We start from the raw sequence: 21,431 nt of genomic DNA, 5'->3' as shown, positions 1-21,431 counted from the left end.
AATGGCAACAAGCTACAAACAACATCTCTAAAAAGAACTGATCCTACTTGCTTTATGTATCTATCACCAATCATGATGACCTGAAAGCAGCTTACTGATTAGCAAGGGAAACTAGCTGAGAATGGATACCTGAATCAGCAGATAATGTGTGGGATACAAGTCCTAGAGCAAGATCCAAATAAGTACCTAATTCCCATTAATTTCATAGCAATTCTCATCCCTTTCTTGACCTTATGCTACAAACAACCGAACTCTGGACCCATGTAAGCCTTGGCTCCTAAATCCACTATTCCAAGAATAAAACAATATGGAGAGGTGGGGGCATGGGTATCTCCTGCCCACCTAATCCTTCATGCAATAAAATCGAATTTAGAATGGCTGTGACTACGTCCTTAAAAATTATCTGTCCTAAATACAATATGGTTTATTTTCTTAAGTGTGTTCATCCAAACTTGGACGAAGACAGAGAGCAGCTATTTGCTCTGCTGGCTGTGCTTCATAGCAGTGGGAACACACAGGACTTCCTTTCATAGCTGTGATTTAGAGCTGCGCTTGTAGGGGGTAAGCAGCAGGTGCACAGCCACAACTTCCAAAAAAGACAGACAGACTTCTTTTTCTAGGCCATGAAATATATATAAGTCTTAAAAATCATCTGCATCCCTCATCTTCCTATAGAGGAACAGTTCCTACACCAAAATAGCCACCAGCACTCTTCTTGAATGGGTTACAGGAGTCAGAAGTTAACAACATGTAAATACTTCCCCACAACATTAAGATTAACACACAGAGAAAGGCTCTGTACCTCTTACATGTCTCAAAAATCTGAGGTTAATATCACATAAAAAAATGCTCAAGTGATTTCAGCAATTCCAGACACTTTCTACCCACAAAAACATCAGAAATATTTTTATTTTGTGTTTAATATATACTTTTTAAATGACAGGATCAAAAGAAGAAGTAGGAGAATGAATCAATCACCAGCTGGAAACAGAGGACAGAAAAAGACAGAAACGGATATCCAGACTAAAAGACAAAAAAGAGAGAGATGAAAAATAAAAAGGTGGTGTTCTTTTTTTATCATTTTACCCCACTGCATTTTATTTCTTCCAGGCTTTTGTGCCAGTGCTGTCCTATGATCTAATTTGACCTGGTCAACCATTTTACAGACTGTTAACCACCAAAAATCAAGTCTCTCCATTAGATTTTTATCATATGTTCCATTTACTGTCACTACTGATCCCATCATACAATACTGATTTCAGAACCATTTTATCAGGAATAGATGCAGTAGAGCCAGCACAGATGTTAATCTCAAAGCATTTAACCAACCTTCTTTTTTGCACTCACTTTCTCCACAGCTATGTATTGAAGCTTTTGTATGAATTACTTGTGCTAGAGAGTCTCCTTTCTAGGATCCTCTAATGCTTATCATTCTTTGTCAAATCCTAAGCAGAAGCAACTCTCTACCTCCCTAACTTCATACAAAAATAAAAGAACAGCTCCATCAATCACTTTTTCCTCCCATGAAAGCCACAGTTCTTTTGGCTGTCTATTCTCTGGCAGCAAAATAAATAAATAAATAAATAGATAATAAAATTAAATTAAAAAAAAAAAATCTTGACATTCACCTGAGGTGAATAAAGCTTCAAGAAACTATGCTTTTTTTTTAATTTTATTTTTTGGAAACAAATTCTAAGCACCACTAAGAAGTAAAAGACTCAGCTACGTTCCTCTGGACATGAAGTCTTTACTATGAGGGCACATATGCAGAACGGTTATAAGCTGATGCCCTTTGATGTGACTGTGGGTAACAATTACAGCAATAGCTCCTAAAGCAAAACTGCACAGACTGTACTAATGAACAGCAATAGAAGAATAAAGCAGCTGGACCTCAAACCACATTAGCCTACACACAGCTGCCATCCAACACTATCTATCTTAACGTTCTTGGAAGCATCCCAGATCCCTCAATGCCAAATAGTAAAGATACTTGTGATAAAGTATTTCTATGGCTACCACTGCTGGAGTACCTGAGAATGTAATACTCTACTAAACATTTATTTTTGTATGTCCTTTGGCAAAAGGGATTAAACAAAGATGGAATTAACATCCAACTTGTTCAAAGTCTCATGAAGTCATAACCAGGAGTTGAAGTCTCATCCATTTCCCCATGTCCAAGTGCAGCACACCATTTATTCAGTGCATGCATCCTCTCTAAGGTGTAACATCTCTCTATCTTATAATCTCAAAATAAAACAAAACTACATACATTTTTTGGGGAAAAAAAAAAAAAAAAAAAAAAAAAAAAAAAAAAAAAACATACCAAAAACAAAAACCCCAAAAACCTGCAGTAAATTCCCTCTCATCAGGAAATGAATTAATCTTTTCAAGGTCACAGACAAAGCTAAAAACATGAAACAAGTATATACACAGCTGCGTATACAACACCTGATTTCTAGGCTGGAATTTAACTTTGAAAGCAGAAAATAAATCTCTGAATAAACACTGTCCAACCTTCCAGGTATATTTAGAATATCACCATCACATATTCAGACAAGCCTAAACATTTTTTTGGTACAGCTTCACTGTACAAAGTTAATGGCCAGGCAGAATAACATTCTGTGATTACATAGTCCAATGACCTCTACATCCATCCAAAAGGAAAAGGCCCAAGTCAGTCATAAAACAAGAGGCATTCTGCTTCTCCTTAGAGTATTTTTTGACAGTGTTAGGTAGAACATTCTTAATCTTACAACTGAACAAGCACTGAATGATGAACAAGTCATGCAGCCTTTCAGCAAAGTCTTGGAGATGAGGTATACCTTTTAATTCACAAAAAGAGAGATCATTTATAACATGAGCACTTAGTAACCCATCCTGAAGTATAAACTTACTCTACTTCAAAATATGTATCACACCCACAACAGCAAAATTACTAAGTCCAAAGAGGACAGAAAACGCTATAGGGAAAGACACAGCTACAAGCTTGTCACTTTCATTCAGAATCTCTTTTCAGGGCTTGTAACATTAAGCAATTTTAAAATGCAATAATTTCTAAGTGCAACGTGTTCCTAAAAGATCTACTGAAAAGCAAACAAAAATCAAAGTGCTTACAAGTACTGAAGAGCTCTTTTGAGAACACTACAGTACATGTTCTTGAAATGATGAGGAAAAATAAAGTTGCCTATAAGAATATAACTAAGGCCTTGTTAAAAGCATATCCACTTAGGAAATGGGCATCGTGTAACACAGTAAAATAAACTTAATCCATACAAGAGACTGTCGTTCCTTGAGCATTTCTCCCATTCATATGTCTGATGGGCCTTCAAAATTGACAAGTTGGTGGATACGCACACTCATAATACATGAACAAAAACTGGATGAGACAATTCCTTTTGTCTAGTAAAAAAATAAATCAGAATCAGTCTACCTACAATGCAGCATGGTAGGTGCTTTAACTCTAGGAAAGCTTGTCCGTTCTGAGCATTTCCATCATTCTGAGCTAAATTCTGAGCTTTCCATCATTTGAGAAATAAATGAAATATTACTAGAAAAGGAAAAAAATTCAACACTATTTTTCTTTCCCCTTCTACAGGGTAGAAACAAAACTTGTATTCAACACATACTGTCAGCCACTTCTATCGTTTCCCTTGGTCCTCTTTTTACACGTGAACAGGAAAAAGGAAGACAATAAATAAGTAAATAACCAAACCCTCCTGAAATAACACTAATTCATATCACTTCAATTATTATTATTTTTTTTAATTTGGGCTTAGTTTAAAATAATATTTCTACTTCAATGTCCTCAAACACTCAGATATCTCCTTCTGCTGCTTCCATTTGGCAAAATTATGGTGTATCCAAAATACAAACTTAACTCCTGTTGTGGCAACGTGAAGCCTGCAATGCACATCTCTTGGCCAAAACACTTGAGCGCATCCAACTGACTGAAGAGTGAGAGCAGGGAGCAATTCAGAGCTTGTTTAAAGAACACAACTGGACACTTTGTCTTGTATAGGAAGTGCAAAGCACAGGTCATTTCCACAGGCAATCAAACCCTGACATCAACCAGTGGACTTGTTGGCAGTCTCCCGGGGAGTTCAACAGGGGAAATGATTTAATTGACATGAACAACAACAACGTTTGCACTGCAAATACTAAAGATCAAAAGACTTTTTCTTTTTATTGGCCATGAGAGGGCTGCTACCAGCCCTTAGAAATTCTCATTTCGGTATTTTGAAGCATGTATGTATCACAAGCCAAAGCTGGGAAGACTACAGCAGTGCAAAAACACAGCAGTTCCAAAGGAAAGGAGTCCCCAGTGCCTTTCCCAAAAGCCATGTGACTGTCCAAGATTTACGAGTTCTGTCCTACACATCTTACAGAAGATTCTCCGCTTTCCTCTAAATGCTGGCTCTGTATTTGGAATAGCAAGCCAAAGTTACCTTGGCAGAATCAACAAGCAAGACCTCATAGATGTTGTCTAAGTCCCAATACTCCAGTTTATTAGTGAAAAGCCTAGAGGTTTTTAAGCTTTCTTATTTTTTTGGAGCCTGTAGATGGTCCAGGACTGGTACACACCCTCACACAGTAAGTTTAAGCCTACTGGCAACAGACTTGCCTTTATGGATCCTCATCCAAAGATTCTTGAGAAATAACCCACTAACACCCAAGCCCCCACAGATCATACGCTGAAAACCAGAGTTCTACATCTCTCCCAAAGGCATGACTGAAGCATGAAACTTGACCCTGTCCTTGTGAACTACAGCCAGCCAGGACAGCAGAAACCGGCAGCATTCCACATGCCTTTTCTCCTATTAGAACTGTTATGAGCTTGAGTTCAGAACAGGATAAATAAAACACTACAGCCTCCTATCTTCTGATCTTTCCTATTTTCCCCATATGACTCTTCTAGAGTCCTACAAAAGAGAAGAGATGGCAATGCAAAATGGAAATATTGAATACAGCTATTTGCTTCCCCCTAGCAAGCTGCCATCACTTTTTTCTGCCTGTCCCCGGTCAGTACAACAATAACTCACAAGGGGAGACAGATATGGACAAAACACCAGTGAAGCTGGTCCAGGAGAACAAGAGTTACTAGTAGTTAGAATCACACTACTCTGATCACTCTGCTCCACCAAAGGAAAGTTTAGAGAAGTAGCAAATCTCCACTTAATTCATTTGAAAACAAACTAATTCCTTCTCCTCTGCAGCTTATGATGCAGTCATAAGAATAAAATGAAAGCTGTTCAAGCCACTCTTCTTGCTCTGCCTACATTATCCTTAAAGCACACACCAGTCCAATGCAAGTGTGACTCCCATCCCGATTGCTATTGAAGTTTTGTGCTGTTACAATGCAGGCAGGCTACTAACAATGCACAACCTGCAAGGGGAAACCTCTGTGCTGAGAAAGATTATGGGGCAGATCCTCCTGGGATAAGGCACATGGAATAGAGGGAGGTGATATGGGATAATAGCATGGCTTCACAGAGGATAGGTCTTATAGCCAACTTATGGCCTTGTGTCAATGAACAATGGTAATGCCAGTGACGTCATCTATGTGGACTGCAGTGAGGCCTCTGGCATGGTTCCTCATAACACCCTTCCCTCCAGACTGAAAAGATATGGACCTGGTGGATGGACTGATCGATGGATGAGTTACAAGATCATACCTAGAGAGTGGTCGTCAATCACTCAATGTCCAGATGGAGATCAGTGACAGCGAGACCTGCTGGAGCACGTCTGGAGGAGGGCCACAAAAATCAAGTTATGGGTATCCCTGTTCATTGCAAGGGGCAGGGACCACACAACCTTTAAGGGTCCCTTACAACTCACACCATTCTATGATTCTATAATGCTCTTTCAAGTTATGAGGCAAGAAACAAGCATTCCCTGCACAGTAACACAACCAACAGCGAACAGCACACTGAAATTTGCAATGCAAATTTTAAAAAGCCAGACAAGATGACCCCCTTACACTATGGAGGCAGCAAAATAACTAAAATAATTAAACAAGTAAATAAATTTTTCCCCTTGGTCAAGTCCCTCTTGGTTCTTGTAGCTTTAAAGGCAGTTGAAAGATTCATGCACTGCAAACACAGTCTGCAAACTATTTCTTTCTGTTTGGGGATTTAAATCTTCACACCATAAATTGTGGCTTGGAAGTACTGGAAGGAAAGAGTTGCTTGTTCATTGGATCCGTGGCTTCAGGAGGAAAAAAACATTTAATCTTCTTTAATGTCAGGAGACTTGACTAGTCAAGCTCTTGTATAAAACTCACATATTTAGAGTTCGGTGGTTAACATGACCAGGTGTCTACTGCCTATTCCTCCAAGCTCTTCTATTAGTCCTCTAGAAGGCAACAAGCCTAACTGGTTACAAATAAAAGGTTGACAAATTGCAAACCTTGCCAGCTGGGTAAACCTAGGAGTATAGCATTGATCTTGCAAAACCTACACTAAGTGGGGGAAAAAAATCTCAAACAATGTCAACCATATGGTCCTCTTTGTCAGTCCAAATGTAGCAGTGCACCTGGGAAGTGTAAATAGCTTTAGAAAATAATGCTCAAATGTCTTAACTATAAACAACTCCTTTTCCAAGAATACCACCTCCTTCCTCAGTAGTTCTTCACATTTGGGTGTGTACAATAAGAGCTTTTCAGCACCTGATGAGCTCCTCCCAAAAATGATCACCACCCATTCACCAAGAGCCAATGTCTTCCATACTGGTCACCCGCAGGCCTCAGAATACTTTCCAGCAGAGACAGTTACAGCACTACAAGCAGCAGATCCCTCTTTTACAGCTTGGATCCCTCAAGACCACAAACTGAGAAGCCATCTAACACTGTGCCCCTCACAAACCATTTCCACACAGCAGCATTCATCCTTGATGAAGATAAAAAATTGGCATCAACCTTGCTTTGAAAAATAGGTAGCTGTACTTGATCCAAATAAAACATCAATCAATTGTATGGGAAACCTGCTTACACCTTGGTGGAAAATTTGTCTATTTCCTCTTTAGTGTAGGAATTTCTTCATAACCAACACTAAATTAAGAAAAAGGCAGTCAGTAAAGCCCAAGCCAAAATGGCAATACTCTGTCGTGTTTGGGAAACAACATTCAGAGTGTTCCTTCTCCTGTTCTCACTTGAACCTCCATTCATGTTTTTCCCCACTTTGAGCAGAACAAGGGGATGGACTGGAAGGGATTCCTGTTCACGTGTTCCTCTCCTCTCACAAAACAGAGCAGCTTGACCTGCAGTTCCCAGGGCCTCAGCCACTGGAACTCTGGCAGGACAGGCAGACCTCACTGGGCTCCCTCACGTTACATATTCTCCCTAATATCCATCTCAACAGCACTTGCCATGTCGCAACGTGAGCCTGTTGCCTCTTGTCCCACTGCTGTGCTCCCAAGAGGAGCCTGGTTCTACCCCTCCACGCCCTCAGCCAGTGACTGATTGCTGGGCTCCTTTTCCCTTCCAGGAAAGCATTGCACGCACACACAGAGATGCGTTCCAAGGACGCTCATAAAACACCTACAGACAAATGGATTTTCAGCTCATACTTCTGAAATACAAGTGCTGCGCTTCACTTCGCAATTGGGTTGTGAAGTAACCTTGCCTCTTACGGACTGACTCCACGGGCAATCAACGCAGAGGAGCTAACGCGGTAAAAACACACCGCAAACTACCCTTAGTAATCCTCCCATCCGGAAAAACCCTCGGTTTTTGTTCCCTGTTTGAGCCAGCCCTGCCACCGAGCGGTGCTGAGCCGACCTCAAGGCATCACCCTGTTGTCTAACACTACCCCTTTAGACAGGGCAGAACTCGGGCACGCAGCGATCCCCGGTGCCATGTGTCATCCCGTTTCTCTCCGCCCGCTCCCGCACACACCTGAGCGCGGCAGCTGCTCGCAGGACTCGCTACTCCCGCACTTCCTCTTTTGTAACCCGCGGGCAATGCCCGGCCCGGATCCTCAGCTTAGAATGGAGCTAACGCGGTTCCCACAGCCGGAGATGCTCACGGCCGGCGGGCAAACAAAGGGGCATCCCCGGTCACAAAGCTGGTTCGGATTTAAGGAAGAGAAGCTCAACCTTACACTGACTCGGGACAGAATCCGCTCCCACCGCCCTCCTCCCGAGGGCCGCCCATGAGTTGCCCCTTCGGACGTGTGGCGATGCGGGGCAGCGCCGCCGCCGCCGTTCCCCGGGCAGCTCCGGAGCTCCGGCGAGCAGCCGGGCCGGGAACGGAACGCGAAGCACCGCAACAAGTGGCCGCGGGCCGCGCTTACCCAGATAGTGCCGCAGGTCCAGCAGAAAGTGCGGGGGTCCCCCGTTGAGCTGGTAGAAGAGGGAGCCCACGCAGAAGAGCAGCAGGGCGGCCATGCAGAAGCCGTAGTCGCGCAGAGAGAGGAAGGGCAGCAGCGAGAGGGGCCGCCGCCGCTTCCAGCCCCCGCCCTGGCTCGGGCCCCCTGCCGCCGCCACCGCCGCGGGGGGCCGGGTGGCCGGGCAGTCCCCGCCGCCGCCGTGCTGCTGCTTCTTCTTCATGCTACCCCCGCCGCCGGCTCACGCAGCCCGCCGGGCAGGGCGCATCCTCCATCCGCCTGCTCGGCTCCGGCTGCCCGCGGCGGGGAAAGTTCGCTGTGACTCAGGGGGCCCGTCCCGTCCCCATCGCCGGCTTCCCCCGGCCCCGTGCAGGCGACAGTCCCGGCGCTGCGGCGGCGGCTGCTGCGAAGCGCCGCTAAGGGGAGGGGAAGAAGGTGGTCACCATCCCGCTCCCTGGGGCTCCTCTCCGTCTCCGCCGCCGCTCTCTCGCTCCCTCTCTCCGCTCGGCCTCTCGCTCCGGTGTCGAGTTACAGCCCCCGCTCCGCCGCCGGCCTGCGGATCGCGGCCGAGTCGTGCGCACCGCGCGGCCCCCGCAGCTCACCCCGGCCCGGCCCCGCCGCCCTCCCCGGCCCGGCCCGGCCCGGCCCCCGCTCCCGCCGCGCGGCCGTTGCCTCCACGCGAGCGACCCCTGCGGGCACCGCCGGGCTCCGCCGCCCTCCACGGGTCACCTGCCCCGGCCCGCCCGGCCCCCGCCTCGGCCCACTGCGGGCAGCGAGGTGGATGCCCTCGGAGGTGGGTCCCGGTTGGCCCAGTGGAGCGCTCAGCACCCGATGGAGGCTTCGTGCTCGTGTGAAGGATGAGAGAGATCACTCTTATCAGTTGCCCTTCTCGCAGCCCTGAGACGGGACTGATTTCTGCTGGAGTGCGGAAAATCACCAAATTCAGATCACTCAGTAACCTCAGTCTGACCCATCTGCATGTGGCTTGAGATACAGTCTCTAATTGCTTGATGATGCAATTTTCCCCTCACAACTGCTTCCTACAAGGCATAGGCTGTGCGGTTTTCACTCAGCACTGAGCTTCATCCTTTCCACACAATGTATATCCCCGGGGTGTCCTGATGGCTGTTGGGGACCCTTCACATACCTGAGCACTGCAGCAAAAATGTGCTTTCTTCTGTCTGGAAGCTGCCCTGCCAGAGCCACAATGGAGAGAGGTGCTGCGGCTGCCATGCACTTTTTCACTTTCCTCCTTCCCCTTCATGAGATCACACGGTCTTCTCTTTCATTTTTACACAGCACTGTGGTCAGGGAGAAAGATAGGAAACCATGACCTAAGCATAACTTGCCAGGTCAGAAACCAAAAAGCAATTGCCCCTTTCCTTTTCAGGCTTAAAAAATGGACCGTGAATTAGGGGGCCTGACTCATAGTGTTTCAGCACTCACAGCTGGAAGTTATATCAGGCAGACTTCAGGGGGTTTTGCCACTCACATCAAAAGGCAAGTAGTGTTTGCAGATGACACCAAACTGGGAGGAAGCATTGAACTGGATGGGGTGGAAAGGCCCTTCAGAGGGATCAGGACAGGCTGGATCAGTGGGCTGAGGCCAACGGGATGAGGTTCAACAAGACCAAGTGCTGCATCCTGCACTTCGGCCACAATAACCCCAGGTAATGCCACAGGCTTTGGGCAGAGTGGCTAGAAGACTGTGGGAGAAACTGACCTGAGGGTATTGATTGATGCTTGGCTGAATATGGGCCAGCAGTGTGCCCAGGTGGCCAAGAAGGCCAATGGCTTCCTGGCTTGTATCAGAAACAGTGCTGCTAGCTCCTCATGAATGCCAGTTTGAAATGCAAAGTGTGCAACTGCCACAGATGTTTTATGTTATTTCATGCTCTTTTAGATACCTATCAACTGAATGGCTACAATGACCATGCTGTGGGTTCATTTAGTAGTACTGGTTGCTGTTGCAAATGAGAAACTGGAGAACACTTAGACTGGAAAGTCAATGTTAAATGTATGGTTTGACAAGACGGACAACATCTGTAAGATGAATCAATCAATCTTTATTTTTTCTAATTGCAAAGAATGCCTTTGATCTCTAGGAAGATATTTTGAGAAGGAAAAGAAAGAGATGGAAAAACAGAGCGTTTTTCAATGGAGCGAAATGTAAATGGAAAGATGGTTCTGCTGAGAGAGCTCTTACCATCATGTAAGAAGTTCTGAAAGGAAGAATATACAGAAATCATTGCTGTTGGAATATATATTTAAAGGTACAAATGAGCTGCTACATGAGTTTCTTTCACAGGTATTTCATTCTCCCACCTACATTACACTCTCAATTACAATTCCTAAAATCAAAGTAGGAAAACAGACAGGAAAATAATTACTATTTACTTTGTGTTATAGCTTGATATAATGTAACTGTTCTCCTATTTTTAATTTCCCTCTTACTCATTTACTTTAGCAAAACTGGTATGATTTTACACGCAGTGTATAAATCAATTTAAACATATGAATATTCTTGTTATATTGCTTTTTACACACCCCCAAAAAAAGAAGAATAAAAAACTCACAGCCCACATTAAAGGAACAATATGGCTGAAAAGCCAAGTGTCAGTTCTTCAGAAAAACCCAAGGGTAAGATTCTTCAGGCAAACCTGTTTTAACTTGTTGGGGATACAAGCTACAGTTCAGCTTTTAGTTGTGTGATTATGTTGTTTTGCTTTGAGGACTGATGCCTTGTACAGTGACTGTGGCAGATACTGCTCATACGCGCAGCTTTTCAGGTTATTTTTTATCTCTTTGTTTAACATATGTCCTCTGGCTTTGTCTAAAGCTATCCAAATCCTTTGTATTATATGGAATTACTGATATCACAACGGGCTTTTCCACTGCATTCATTGTTACAGTACCTTGAGCATGTGATGAATGTTTATGACTTACTTTCATGAAATATAGCCAATATCAGCATTTTACTGATCATGAAAATGAGGCACATAGAGATTAAGGTTAAATGTGTCTATTAATTTTGTTTGCCAGCTTTGAGATGCCTAGGGTTTGCCTTAGTGAAACACTCAGCATTATGCATTACTTTGTATGTTCAGAGCATAGCTCCCACTGACTTTATATGCAGCTGTGAATGCTAACTACTTCTACAAATCAGACCCCAGGCTCTCAAACCAAACACCAAGCATGAAAAGAGCACTCTGCGACCACTCCATTCAATCAATCTGCTTGACATCATAGGAGTGCTGTGGTGCCAACAGACATACAATCAATAATTTTCAGAGCTGTATTCCCTGCAGCAGTCCTCATCCTCTTTGCCCATCCTGACCTTGTTCCACTCCTCTTTTTTCCCTCTCCAAAACGTGGTATCATCTCCAAAACTGTTGTCCAAACATGTTTGCTTTCATGAGCTCATCCAGACTGGGTCCAACTTTTACTCAGCTTTTCTCAGGCTGAATCCCCCTCCTGGCTGCAGTAGTTCCAGCAAGGCACTGTGAGCACAGAGGGAGTTTCCTAGGCCTGGAAGAGGATGCTCAGTACAGTTAAAGGACTGGAGAATACTGCTGCCAAAAAAATTCCAATCAGGTCTACTTCAGTGCTGTGCTAGAGGCTGCTAAGCTAACTCATTACCCTAACTCAGAAATTAGCACAGTGAGCAAGATGAGGACATGGAGGTTGTATGTTGGCACAATACAGAGTCATAGAATATCCTGAATTCAAAGGAATCCACAAGGGTCATGGAGTCCTCGCTCCACACAGCACCACTTAAAATCAAATCCTATGTCTGAGAGCAGTGTCCAAACACCCCTTGAACTCCTGCAGCTTGGGGTCATACCCACCACTCTGGTGCAGTACCTTTCCCTAACCCGCACCCTTCCTCCCACCGACAGCTCCATACGGTTCCCTCGGGCCCTGTCGTTCTCACACAGAGCAGAGCTCAGCGCTGCCCCTCCACCCCTGTGAGGAGCTGCAGCTGCCATGAGGGCTCCCCTCAGCTCCTCTGCTCTGAGCTGAACCGACCGAGGGACCTCAGCTGCTCCACATACATCTTGACCTCCAGACCCTTCTCCATCTTTGTAGCCCTCCTTTAGACTCTCTAAACAGATTTATGACCTTTTTAAATTGTGGTGCTCAAACACACATCCAGTGCTCAAAGTGAGGCTGCGCAATGCAGAGCAGAGTGGAATAGTCTCTTCTCTCACCTGGTGGCAGTGCTGGGCCTGATGCACCCCAGGGTACAGTTGGCATTTCTGGCTGCCAGGGCTCACTGCTGGTTCGTGTTCGACTTGCCTTCAGCCAGAACTCCCAAATCCCTTTCCATGAGGCTGTTCTTCAGCCTCTCATGCCTTAGCCTGTTCATAGATCCAGGGCTGCCCTGTCACAAGTACAGAATCTGGCACTTGCTCTTGTTAAACTTCATGTGGTTGTTGATTGCCCAGCCCTCCAATTTGTCAAGATCTCTCTGCAAAGCCTCTGTACCCTCAAAGTCTCTTTACTCTCTGCAAAGCCTCCCCTCAAGGGAGTCAACAGATCCTCCCAATTTAATACACACAGCAGTGATTGGCAAATATTGTGGTTTGGGTCCCAGTGGCCACAACTGCTTAGCTTACTGCCTGGCTTATTGCGTCTGCTGCTCATCAGCCCAGAGCTGTGCACTGACAACTATAAGCCTACCTCAGTGCTTTTCATGGAATGGCAGTGCCCAGCTACTGGAGTGCTGTAGCACTGTGTTGTTGGGCACAAACAACCTGGGCTTGCATTGAGATCCATAGTCCTCCATGGGAACAGCAAAAACTGCATGCCTAAATAATAAACACCAATTCCCCAAGAAGTGGAGGGATTGCAGTGTCTCATTTCTGAAGCGGTAGGGGCTTTGTTTCCAATGTAGGCAAAACATCTTTCTCTTATTTTTAACATTCAGGGCTTTTTTGTTGAAATTTTCTAAATGAATTCTCATTTTACCCAATTCCCCAGCTGGGATGTTTCATAACAGCCAGTTTGCAAAGAAATTAGCAATTTGAAAGGGATAAGAAATGACCCGAGCCCTGACTTTGTTTAGGCACTAGAGATAGAGAAAATTTAGATGCAAGACCACACTGAGTAAAGGATCAGTGGTTCAGTGGAATAACATAATATAATGTCATCTGAGAAACACCCACAAAAGATTACAGCTTTAAATTCCTCCAGCACACTCTCTGATTCAGAAGGCGTTGAAAGCATAGTGGGGTAATTGATGGCAACTGTGCAGGCTTTATTTTACTTCATTCAGCAACAGTTGATTATTTGATGGAGATGAAATAAGGGTGCACCGTGACTTTTCATTTCATGAACAAAAAACACTTGCAAATTTCATCTTCCTTGAATGAATTGGAGTTACAGCTCTGTGCCGGCTGGTTGTATTAGTTTCTGTCCTTTGTGGAAGGCTCAGGGATATACATCTCTGGGGAAAAAAATGACAGTAAATATCTGAAGATGGGGACATGATCCGCATCCTACAGCTCCTGTGCCAGACAGGTACACTATAGTGATTCTCTGAGAGTGCAGGGTTGTTTCCAGAAGATGAATTTATATATTTGTAATTAAAATGCTGTCTGAAATTACATGAACTTACTATCAACATCCATTGGAGAGTCACAGAATTTATCAAAAGGCATTTCTATGAATTCCCTGGCACTGCTGACTCTCTCTGGCAAAGAGCTTACTTTAGAGCTATCCTTACTCCTGTTTAAATTAAACTGGTTCTGTTTAATTTTATCAGGAAAAAAAATTAAAAAAAAAAAGGGTAATGAGGGAATTGAATCAGGACACTTTCCCTTTTAAGCAGCATGTATATCATTCAGAAGCAGCAATAAAAGCTGAAGGTACGAGAGGAGTTTATACAATACACAGTTTTAATGATAAATTTTTTCCCTTTATAAATACCCACCCAGAGCATCTCTGACAGAGTCCACTTTGACTCTGGGTCCTCTGTGTCAGTTTTTCAACAGCAATCTAATTCTGGCATTTATCTCCAGAAACCACCAGCAGAAAGGCAGAAGTTTCAGTGTGCAAACATGAGTTTTCACACAACAGACATGTTAAAACAGACACTTGTTTAGACAGTACAATAGTACCATATGATGCACTGGACTGATTTAGGGAAAATTACACTGGGAAAATAGAGTACTGGGGCTAATTAGGCAGATAGTTAGACACGAGTCTAAATCCAGGAAATGAAAGCAATATGCTAGAAACACCCAAGTACTTCCAAAGTAGTCACTGTGTGTGTGCTACACCATGCAGAGCTATGCCATGGTAGCATAAGGGAACAGCAGAGGCAGGTTAGCACAATGCTCACACCAGAATTAACATCCCAGAGTGATTTTCACAGCAACCTGTGGTCTGTAGCACAGGGGAAACTTTGAGTGGAAAAGAGCTAGTACACCAAGAGGTAGGTGTGTTGAAATGTGGATGGGAGTACTACCGGAGGGTGAAACGGACAGTTAGAAAACGTCTTCTAGTCCAGTCTGTAAGAAACTCCATCCCCATTTCTGAATCTACCACTAGAACTGTCTTTTCTAATATTCTACTTCCCATAAAGGAGTGCTCTGAGCAGCAATAGAAGGCTCTCCCACTTGTGCTGGTTTTGTTTTATTGCTTTTGTCTGTTTGTTATGGCAAGATGGGGAAGGGAGGAGAAAGGCCAAGGTGAAAAGAAGTTGAAAGCAAGGGGGAAGCAGGATCCACTGAGAGACTGGAAAGGAGTGGCACACAAAAGGTAAAGATGGAGAAGATCCTACACCTACTGCATGCATCCTACAGCAGCATGCAAAGTGGAGACATGATTTGTACTTGCAGGGGAGAAGAGGGTGGAAAAAAAGGCAACAGACGTGATATGAGAGTGGCACAAAAGGTTTCCAGGAGTGAAATGGATGTGTGTTATTTCAGTTCTTCTCAGACATTACATATGAGACAATTCACAAGCTAGGAGTTACTTTGTTGAATTATTCATAGACAGATTTCATGTAATCAAAGTATTTCAGAAAAAAAAAAAAAAAAAAGAAATGTTTGATCACACATCAAAAAGCCAGCAAATCTTTATCATGGATCTTTCACTTGCTAAAGTGATATTCACACACAAAAAGAAAAAAGAGAGGAAAAAAAGTTAATGCATCAGCTGCTTTTACATAATCTGTCACAGGGATGTCATTACATATGTGAAACCAAATTTTGGAAGAAACTGGTGTACAAAAGAAGGGACTCACCCACCAGCTAAATATCCACTGTAAAGCCTGTAAATCAGGTCACTCCATTTTCTGACCACTCACACAAGCAGTGGCCCCACAGTGCATGAAAATTTTGCATGAACCTGCCTTTGCTCTTCCTGCAGTTACTGAGGCCCTGTTGCTTCCAACCCCAAAACAGAAGTAGGTCACGTGTCAGATTACACAAACTTCACTACTTAGCTACGACAGAGGGAAATTTCTTCGAAACTGATTGCCTGCACTGGATGGTTAACTTGGTCTTTCAAACACTCAATTTTCCCAGCAAACTTACAGCTTACAGAATGGCAATGCATCGCCAAAAAGAGGAATGGAAGGTCAAAAATCTAAAAATCTCAAGGCAACAGAGCAATATTCAACTTGCTAGAGAAAAATATATGTGAATTCTCTACAAGCCTTCTTAGCGTATACAGGTAGGCACACAAATATACTAAGTATCTATAGGCATGATGTGCTGATTTACACCAGTTTAGGTGGTTTCCTGCACTAGCCCAGAGCGTTCTCTTTCCAAATCAGGTTTGACTCAATTCCCAGACAGTTACATATGTAAACTTGGCTTCCTATCATTTCCTTAGCATATAAACCTGAACATTTTAAAGTTATAAGTTGCATTTTGAGTCTATCTGGTCACATTAGGAATTTAATTCATTATAAAGTTATCACAGAATAACTGTAGGAAATAGAGGACATTCTACATTTAAATGAGTAAGAACACCTCTCTTCTGAATTATTCATTCTTGCTGCTCTGGCAATTCCATGTCATGGTTAAAAAGCAAAGTATGCAGAGCAGCAAGTAGACCTGTCTGTCATAAACTACTTCCCCCCACTTCTAAATTAGAGTCCTTGGCAACAGTGTTTCTGGGATGTAGTAAATATTTCCTTTAGACCTGTACAAAACACATCTGGAAGACAATGCCTGTGAAAATGTCCGTTGAAAAGTGAGACTATGTAAATCAACTGTGCAGGACCTCTAAAGCAGAGCATTAACATTTATAAAATGAATATCAAAAGATACAGTGCAATTAATGCAGTTGTGAACGTTTATGCCCTGAGAGCAATAAGTATTTGCAAGAGGAGAAAGTATGTCATTCACTTATAATGAACAAGAACAAATAAACCAAAGGAACCTTGCTCAATTTATTGCATTTTACCACGGCTTCCTCTGGACCAATTTGGTTTTTCTGCAGTCTTTGGCCAGAATCATATGACTGGAGAAATACTATGAATCGCTTTAAGCACTCCCAGATGCTGGAATTGTCAGTCTTAGCACATACTATTTCCAATTCTTGTGGAAAAAAAAAAAAAAGCGTACATTTGCATTGTGCTGAGCTTTCAGCTGAGCGATCACCTGATGGATAGACCTGAGCTTAAAAACCACAGCAACCATCCCAATCAATTGGTCTGATTTCTGCTGCCTGATGAAATAAAAATTGATTCTGCTGTTGCTGCTGACATTAATTTGTCACCTCTCCACTTTACTTTCATGCTGCTCACTGCAGCAGCCTTTGCTGTCTCAGTGAGACCATGCATAATGCTGATGGAACTAAGCCAGGCTTTCACAACACACCTTGTAAAGGCAGCTCTTATAGCCCTTATGGGAAGTTCTTTCAAAAGATGTCACTTTTTTCCCTCTCTTTTTTATCTCAAATTAACACAAGCAGGCTCAACCATATGTCATTTGCATTTAAGAGAACAGTATGCTCTATCCTTGGAAGATCTGCTTAAAATGTCGTTGCCTTTTCATATTCAAAGAGCATGAAGCAGAAAGGGCATGTGTTTCTAATTTTATGACAAATGCTTGTTAATTTACTGTAAAAGAAAGGTTGTATTGCTTTCTCCCCAGCCTTGCCTCTTAGTTCACAGCTACCCTCATCCACATACAGCAGACTGTTGCAAGGACTGTGTGTGACAGTCCCTACTTACACCCTATAGATGAATTAGAGATCTTATATATATATGCAGAGCCTTTCATTGGCCAAAGGATGGCAGATGACAGATGTACATCTGGGTAGATCTCACCCTGGACTGGATCACAGAAATCCCCAAGTACACAGGGAAATCATGAGATATGTAAAGTCCTCTTTCCATCTGGGCAGATAACTAGAGCAGGGTGGCAAGATGAGGGTATTGCTCCAGAATTCACACAATACACCAGCTGCACCTCCACTCCTTTAAATCCCAGCCTAGATTTCTTGGGCCAGGCACACCATGATGAAGATTTATTCCTCCTGTGATCATCTGTGTCTGATCCTTGGTCAGGAAACAGCTACAGCACTACACTGCACATGTATGAAATGCAAGTGCTTTGGAAAAAAATATAGTACAGGATCAAAACTGACTCTCCCACTAAATTCAGAGGTTTGATTGGCTTGTTGGCCCTGGAATAAGTTCAAATCCATCCTAAAAGTGTATTTTGACTGCAATTCTTCTGAGTGTTACATCAGCATCTGTGTGATTACAGATCATAGCAGAGGATAAACCACACCTTCTATCCCTGTTCAAGCTTTCCCTTCAAATGACAGTCTTACACTTCTAACTCTTTTCAAGGTAGGAGCCAGCAATTTTGTTGCTCTCTAGTGCTGCAAGTGTTGTTCACACAAGTGTTAAAATGTCCTTCCCTTCCCAAACATGGCTTGTTTCTTCAAGCCCAGGAAGATAGGTGCAAAATTAAATACCAGCGTTTTGAAAATTAGTCTTCTTTCACCAGGAACATAAATCTTAAGTAAGTGGAAATAAATCACCATTAAACTAACACTCAGCCAAAAGCAAAGGAGAAACTTTGGTGGAGCAATGGTACCTTACTTCAGAAAAATACTGACCTCAAAAGTTTACTTAAAACAATACTTTAAAATCTGATCTTTGGAAATGTGGCAACGGCTTCATTTTTAGCTTTGAGACTTAACCCAGGCATGATCCCTCACAAGGACTAGTGACTGTGTATTGTATATGCATACAATGGACTAACTGTTAGACTAATGGGGGGCTGCTGGAGGTTTCTGGGACTCCTCCATTAAACTAATGACAAACAGTCATCTCTTGTTACCAAGGTAACATTCTCTCCTATATTCCTTTTGCAACTCATTGTATTTTCTCTTTTTAAAAAGACTTGACTTGTGCTGTCTGAATTCTTAAGAGAACATAAGAAGGGTGGAAACATTTTTTAACTATTAATAACCAGTCAAAAACGCTGATGCTAATGAGCAGCTGAGATTTATATAACGTAAGAAAACTTTTAGTACATATGAAATATTTCAACTTCTCTGAGCTTGTAGATGTGGAAGACCAAATAAATCCATCTTTAGAGTGTTTTATATGCAGGAGAACTTCAAGATCAGATATTTGCCATAGTGTTGAAATGGTAAATATTACTATTTGTATATCAATTATTATGTGTCTAAATCTTGAAATACACCATTCCTCAAGATGTTTAAGGCCAGGTTGAATGGGGCCCTGGACAATCTGATCTAGTATTCAATCTAGCAGTTAGCAATCACACCTGTGACAAGGGGTTTGGAACTGGATGATCCTTGAGGTCCCTTCAAGCCCAAGCCATTCTATGATTCTATGAAACTCTGCCACATACAGCAGGGATCAATTAAATAAGAGACATGGTCTGGAGGCCTGAATGTTCCTTTATGGTCCTCCCTACAGTATTTCCAGCTTACAGACTTCCACCCTGATTTTGTACCATTGGCCTTTTCAAGATTGGTTCTATTGCCCTGCACAATGCAAGTTAGGACTCCATGTTGCTATCAAGCTGTAAAGAGGCAAGATGCCTTCCTCTACTAACAGCCATACTAGTCTTATGATCATGCACAGAGAGACAAAATCTGAGATGTCATGATTAATCTTATGCCAACCTTCCTTCCCAACCTTGGCAAAAATGAGTGACTAAATGGCCACATACGAGTGTTCAGTCCTTTGCTTTATTTGCAAGTATTTTAAAGGATATCCACTACCTACCAGTCTTGAGGAAGGTGAATCCTGCACTAGAAACCTTGTAGGCTGCTATTCCCAACCCTTTGGAGCCCATTTGCTGTTGGGACAAAGCCACAGCTCACCTGAAGAGGGTTTCACATATTTCTCAACCATATAAAATGTTTTTCCACTTCAATTTGTTTGATAAATTAAAGGGACAAAACTTAAATCCAAATCATTCCCTGATGACCTTGAGGATGCCTTTGCTTCTCATCTCCAGGCTCTGCCCTATAGAGGTCTCTTCTATACAGTAGATAAAATAGGTCCGCTTTAACAAATAAAGCTATCAACCAAAACTAGGAGGAGGGTGGTGGCCTTTTCACTGGGGTTCTAAGGCTAGGAAAACACACACAGAAGAAAGCAAAAGTACCAAATTTAAAATTAGTATGTTTTGGAAGGAGTCTGGCTAACATTTCTTATTAATTTGGTAATGGTGAAGGCACATGAGTACCCCACGTGCTGCTTTAGTTCACAGCTCAAGACTTTTGTAAGTTAAAGCTGTGCTGGAAGATCCCAAAGAAGCTTGGCAGAAATGCTGTGAAACATTTTATTACATTTACATCATTGACTTATGTTTTTTCAAGGGAAATTACTCATAGCATGTCTTGTACTCTGAGTAGAAATCTACTCCCTCCTGTGGCACTGCAGGCTAACATTCAGAGAGGCAATGACCAGATGGTGATGGCAAGGTGAGAATTTCCAAGGGTTGTCCAGTGCCCCCTGATCTAAACTGTATCCTTTACTAAGCGAATGTGAAAACGGGATATTGCCCGCAGTGAGAATCTGAAATGGCACACTTGATGTGCTTGTTCTACACTGAGTAGAAAGGAGGCTGACAGACGTTTGCACCTTAAGTATGTTTTGTAACATCCTCCCTGAAAGGAAGTGCCTCCAGCTAGGAAGAACTGTTGAAGAAGTTCCTTCATGGACTACAATACTTAAAAGTCTCCAAGGAAGTTAAGATGCAGAAAACCAATCAACCAACCAACCAAAAAAATAAAAAAATAAAAAAATCTTAAGTCTTGAAGCATTCAGAACAATTTTCAACAACATCAAAGCAGGACAATTCTTGCAAAGAGGAATAGTTCTAGTTGAAAAAAGAATAGGATGGAGAACCTAAATGGGAAAATAATCTAAAAAGAAATCAGAGTAGGGAAATTTCCAAATGGAAACTGGTCCTGTTATCACAGCCCAAATATCTTTCTCCATAGCCATTGGTTTCCAGCTGTCTACATTTCAGTAAATGTCAGATACACATAATGTCACACTGCCTTTTGAAGAAGACATTGCTGGTCAATAAACTTAAACCATCACTGTAGGAGTTCACTGTTTTGAGCTGTGACTACTGTGTGATATAATGATTTTCTTTCATACTTAAAAATGGTCATACTAAACTTGCAAGGAACAAAGAACTGGATTTTATATTGAAAGCAAGAACTACATAAAGAAGGTAAAGCCTGTTGGAATACTGCTGTATTTTTCTTATGTTGTGCTCTTGGAAGTGAGAAGAAACCGCTGTCAATAAAACCACCAAGTCCTTTTGGGATTTGGCTGTCTGGGAAATGAAGAATGCAAATAACTGAGAATAGGAAAGTGTTTTAAGAAATTCCAAATGCATCATGTTCAGAATATGTACAGTTCTTGCAAAAGCCAGACACAGACAGACTGACACTGTCCCCAAACATGGGTCTTCTGGCTAGCCGGCCTGTACATGTGCTGCAAAGACAGCTGGAGAGTACGTTCTGATTGTGGGAAAAAGAAAAAAGGACATGTGGACCATGTTGCTACACCTTACGGCTACTCTTTGAATTATTTAAAAATATGATTTAAACTGAAAATTAAACATCATCTTTTTTATGGGG

The 21,431-nt window shown here is 42.8% G+C and overlaps 1 protein-coding gene across 4 annotated transcripts in view; it reads right to left on the bottom strand.

Moving 5' to 3' along the window:
• UST (uronyl 2-sulfotransferase) overlaps window positions 1-8,988 on the bottom strand; it is a 143,133-nt gene extending 134,145 nt beyond the window's left edge. For 3 of the 4 annotated variants that reach the window (XM_015858142.3, XM_015858145.3, XM_085543471.1), the window contains exon 1: window positions 8,289-8,927. In XM_015858142.3, the coding sequence (XP_015713628.1) occupies window positions 8,289-8,544 (256 nt within the window). In that variant the 5' untranslated portion in view covers window positions 8,545-8,927. Of the gene's footprint in view, window positions 1-8,288 lie in introns of all 4 variants that reach the window. The other variant, XM_015858144.3, reaches the window with a different exon arrangement.
• Between the last annotated feature and the right edge of the window lie 12,443 nt (window positions 8,989-21,431).

This window comes from Coturnix japonica, chromosome 3 (genome assembly GCF_054131305.1).
Source record: "Coturnix japonica strain WE chromosome 3, WE-NBRP24, whole genome shotgun sequence".
NCBI classification, from domain to species: Eukaryota; Metazoa; Chordata; class Aves; order Galliformes; family Phasianidae; genus Coturnix; species Coturnix japonica.
The sequence above is the reverse complement of the archived record's forward strand: the minus strand, read 5'-3'. Positions and strand labels throughout refer to the sequence as shown.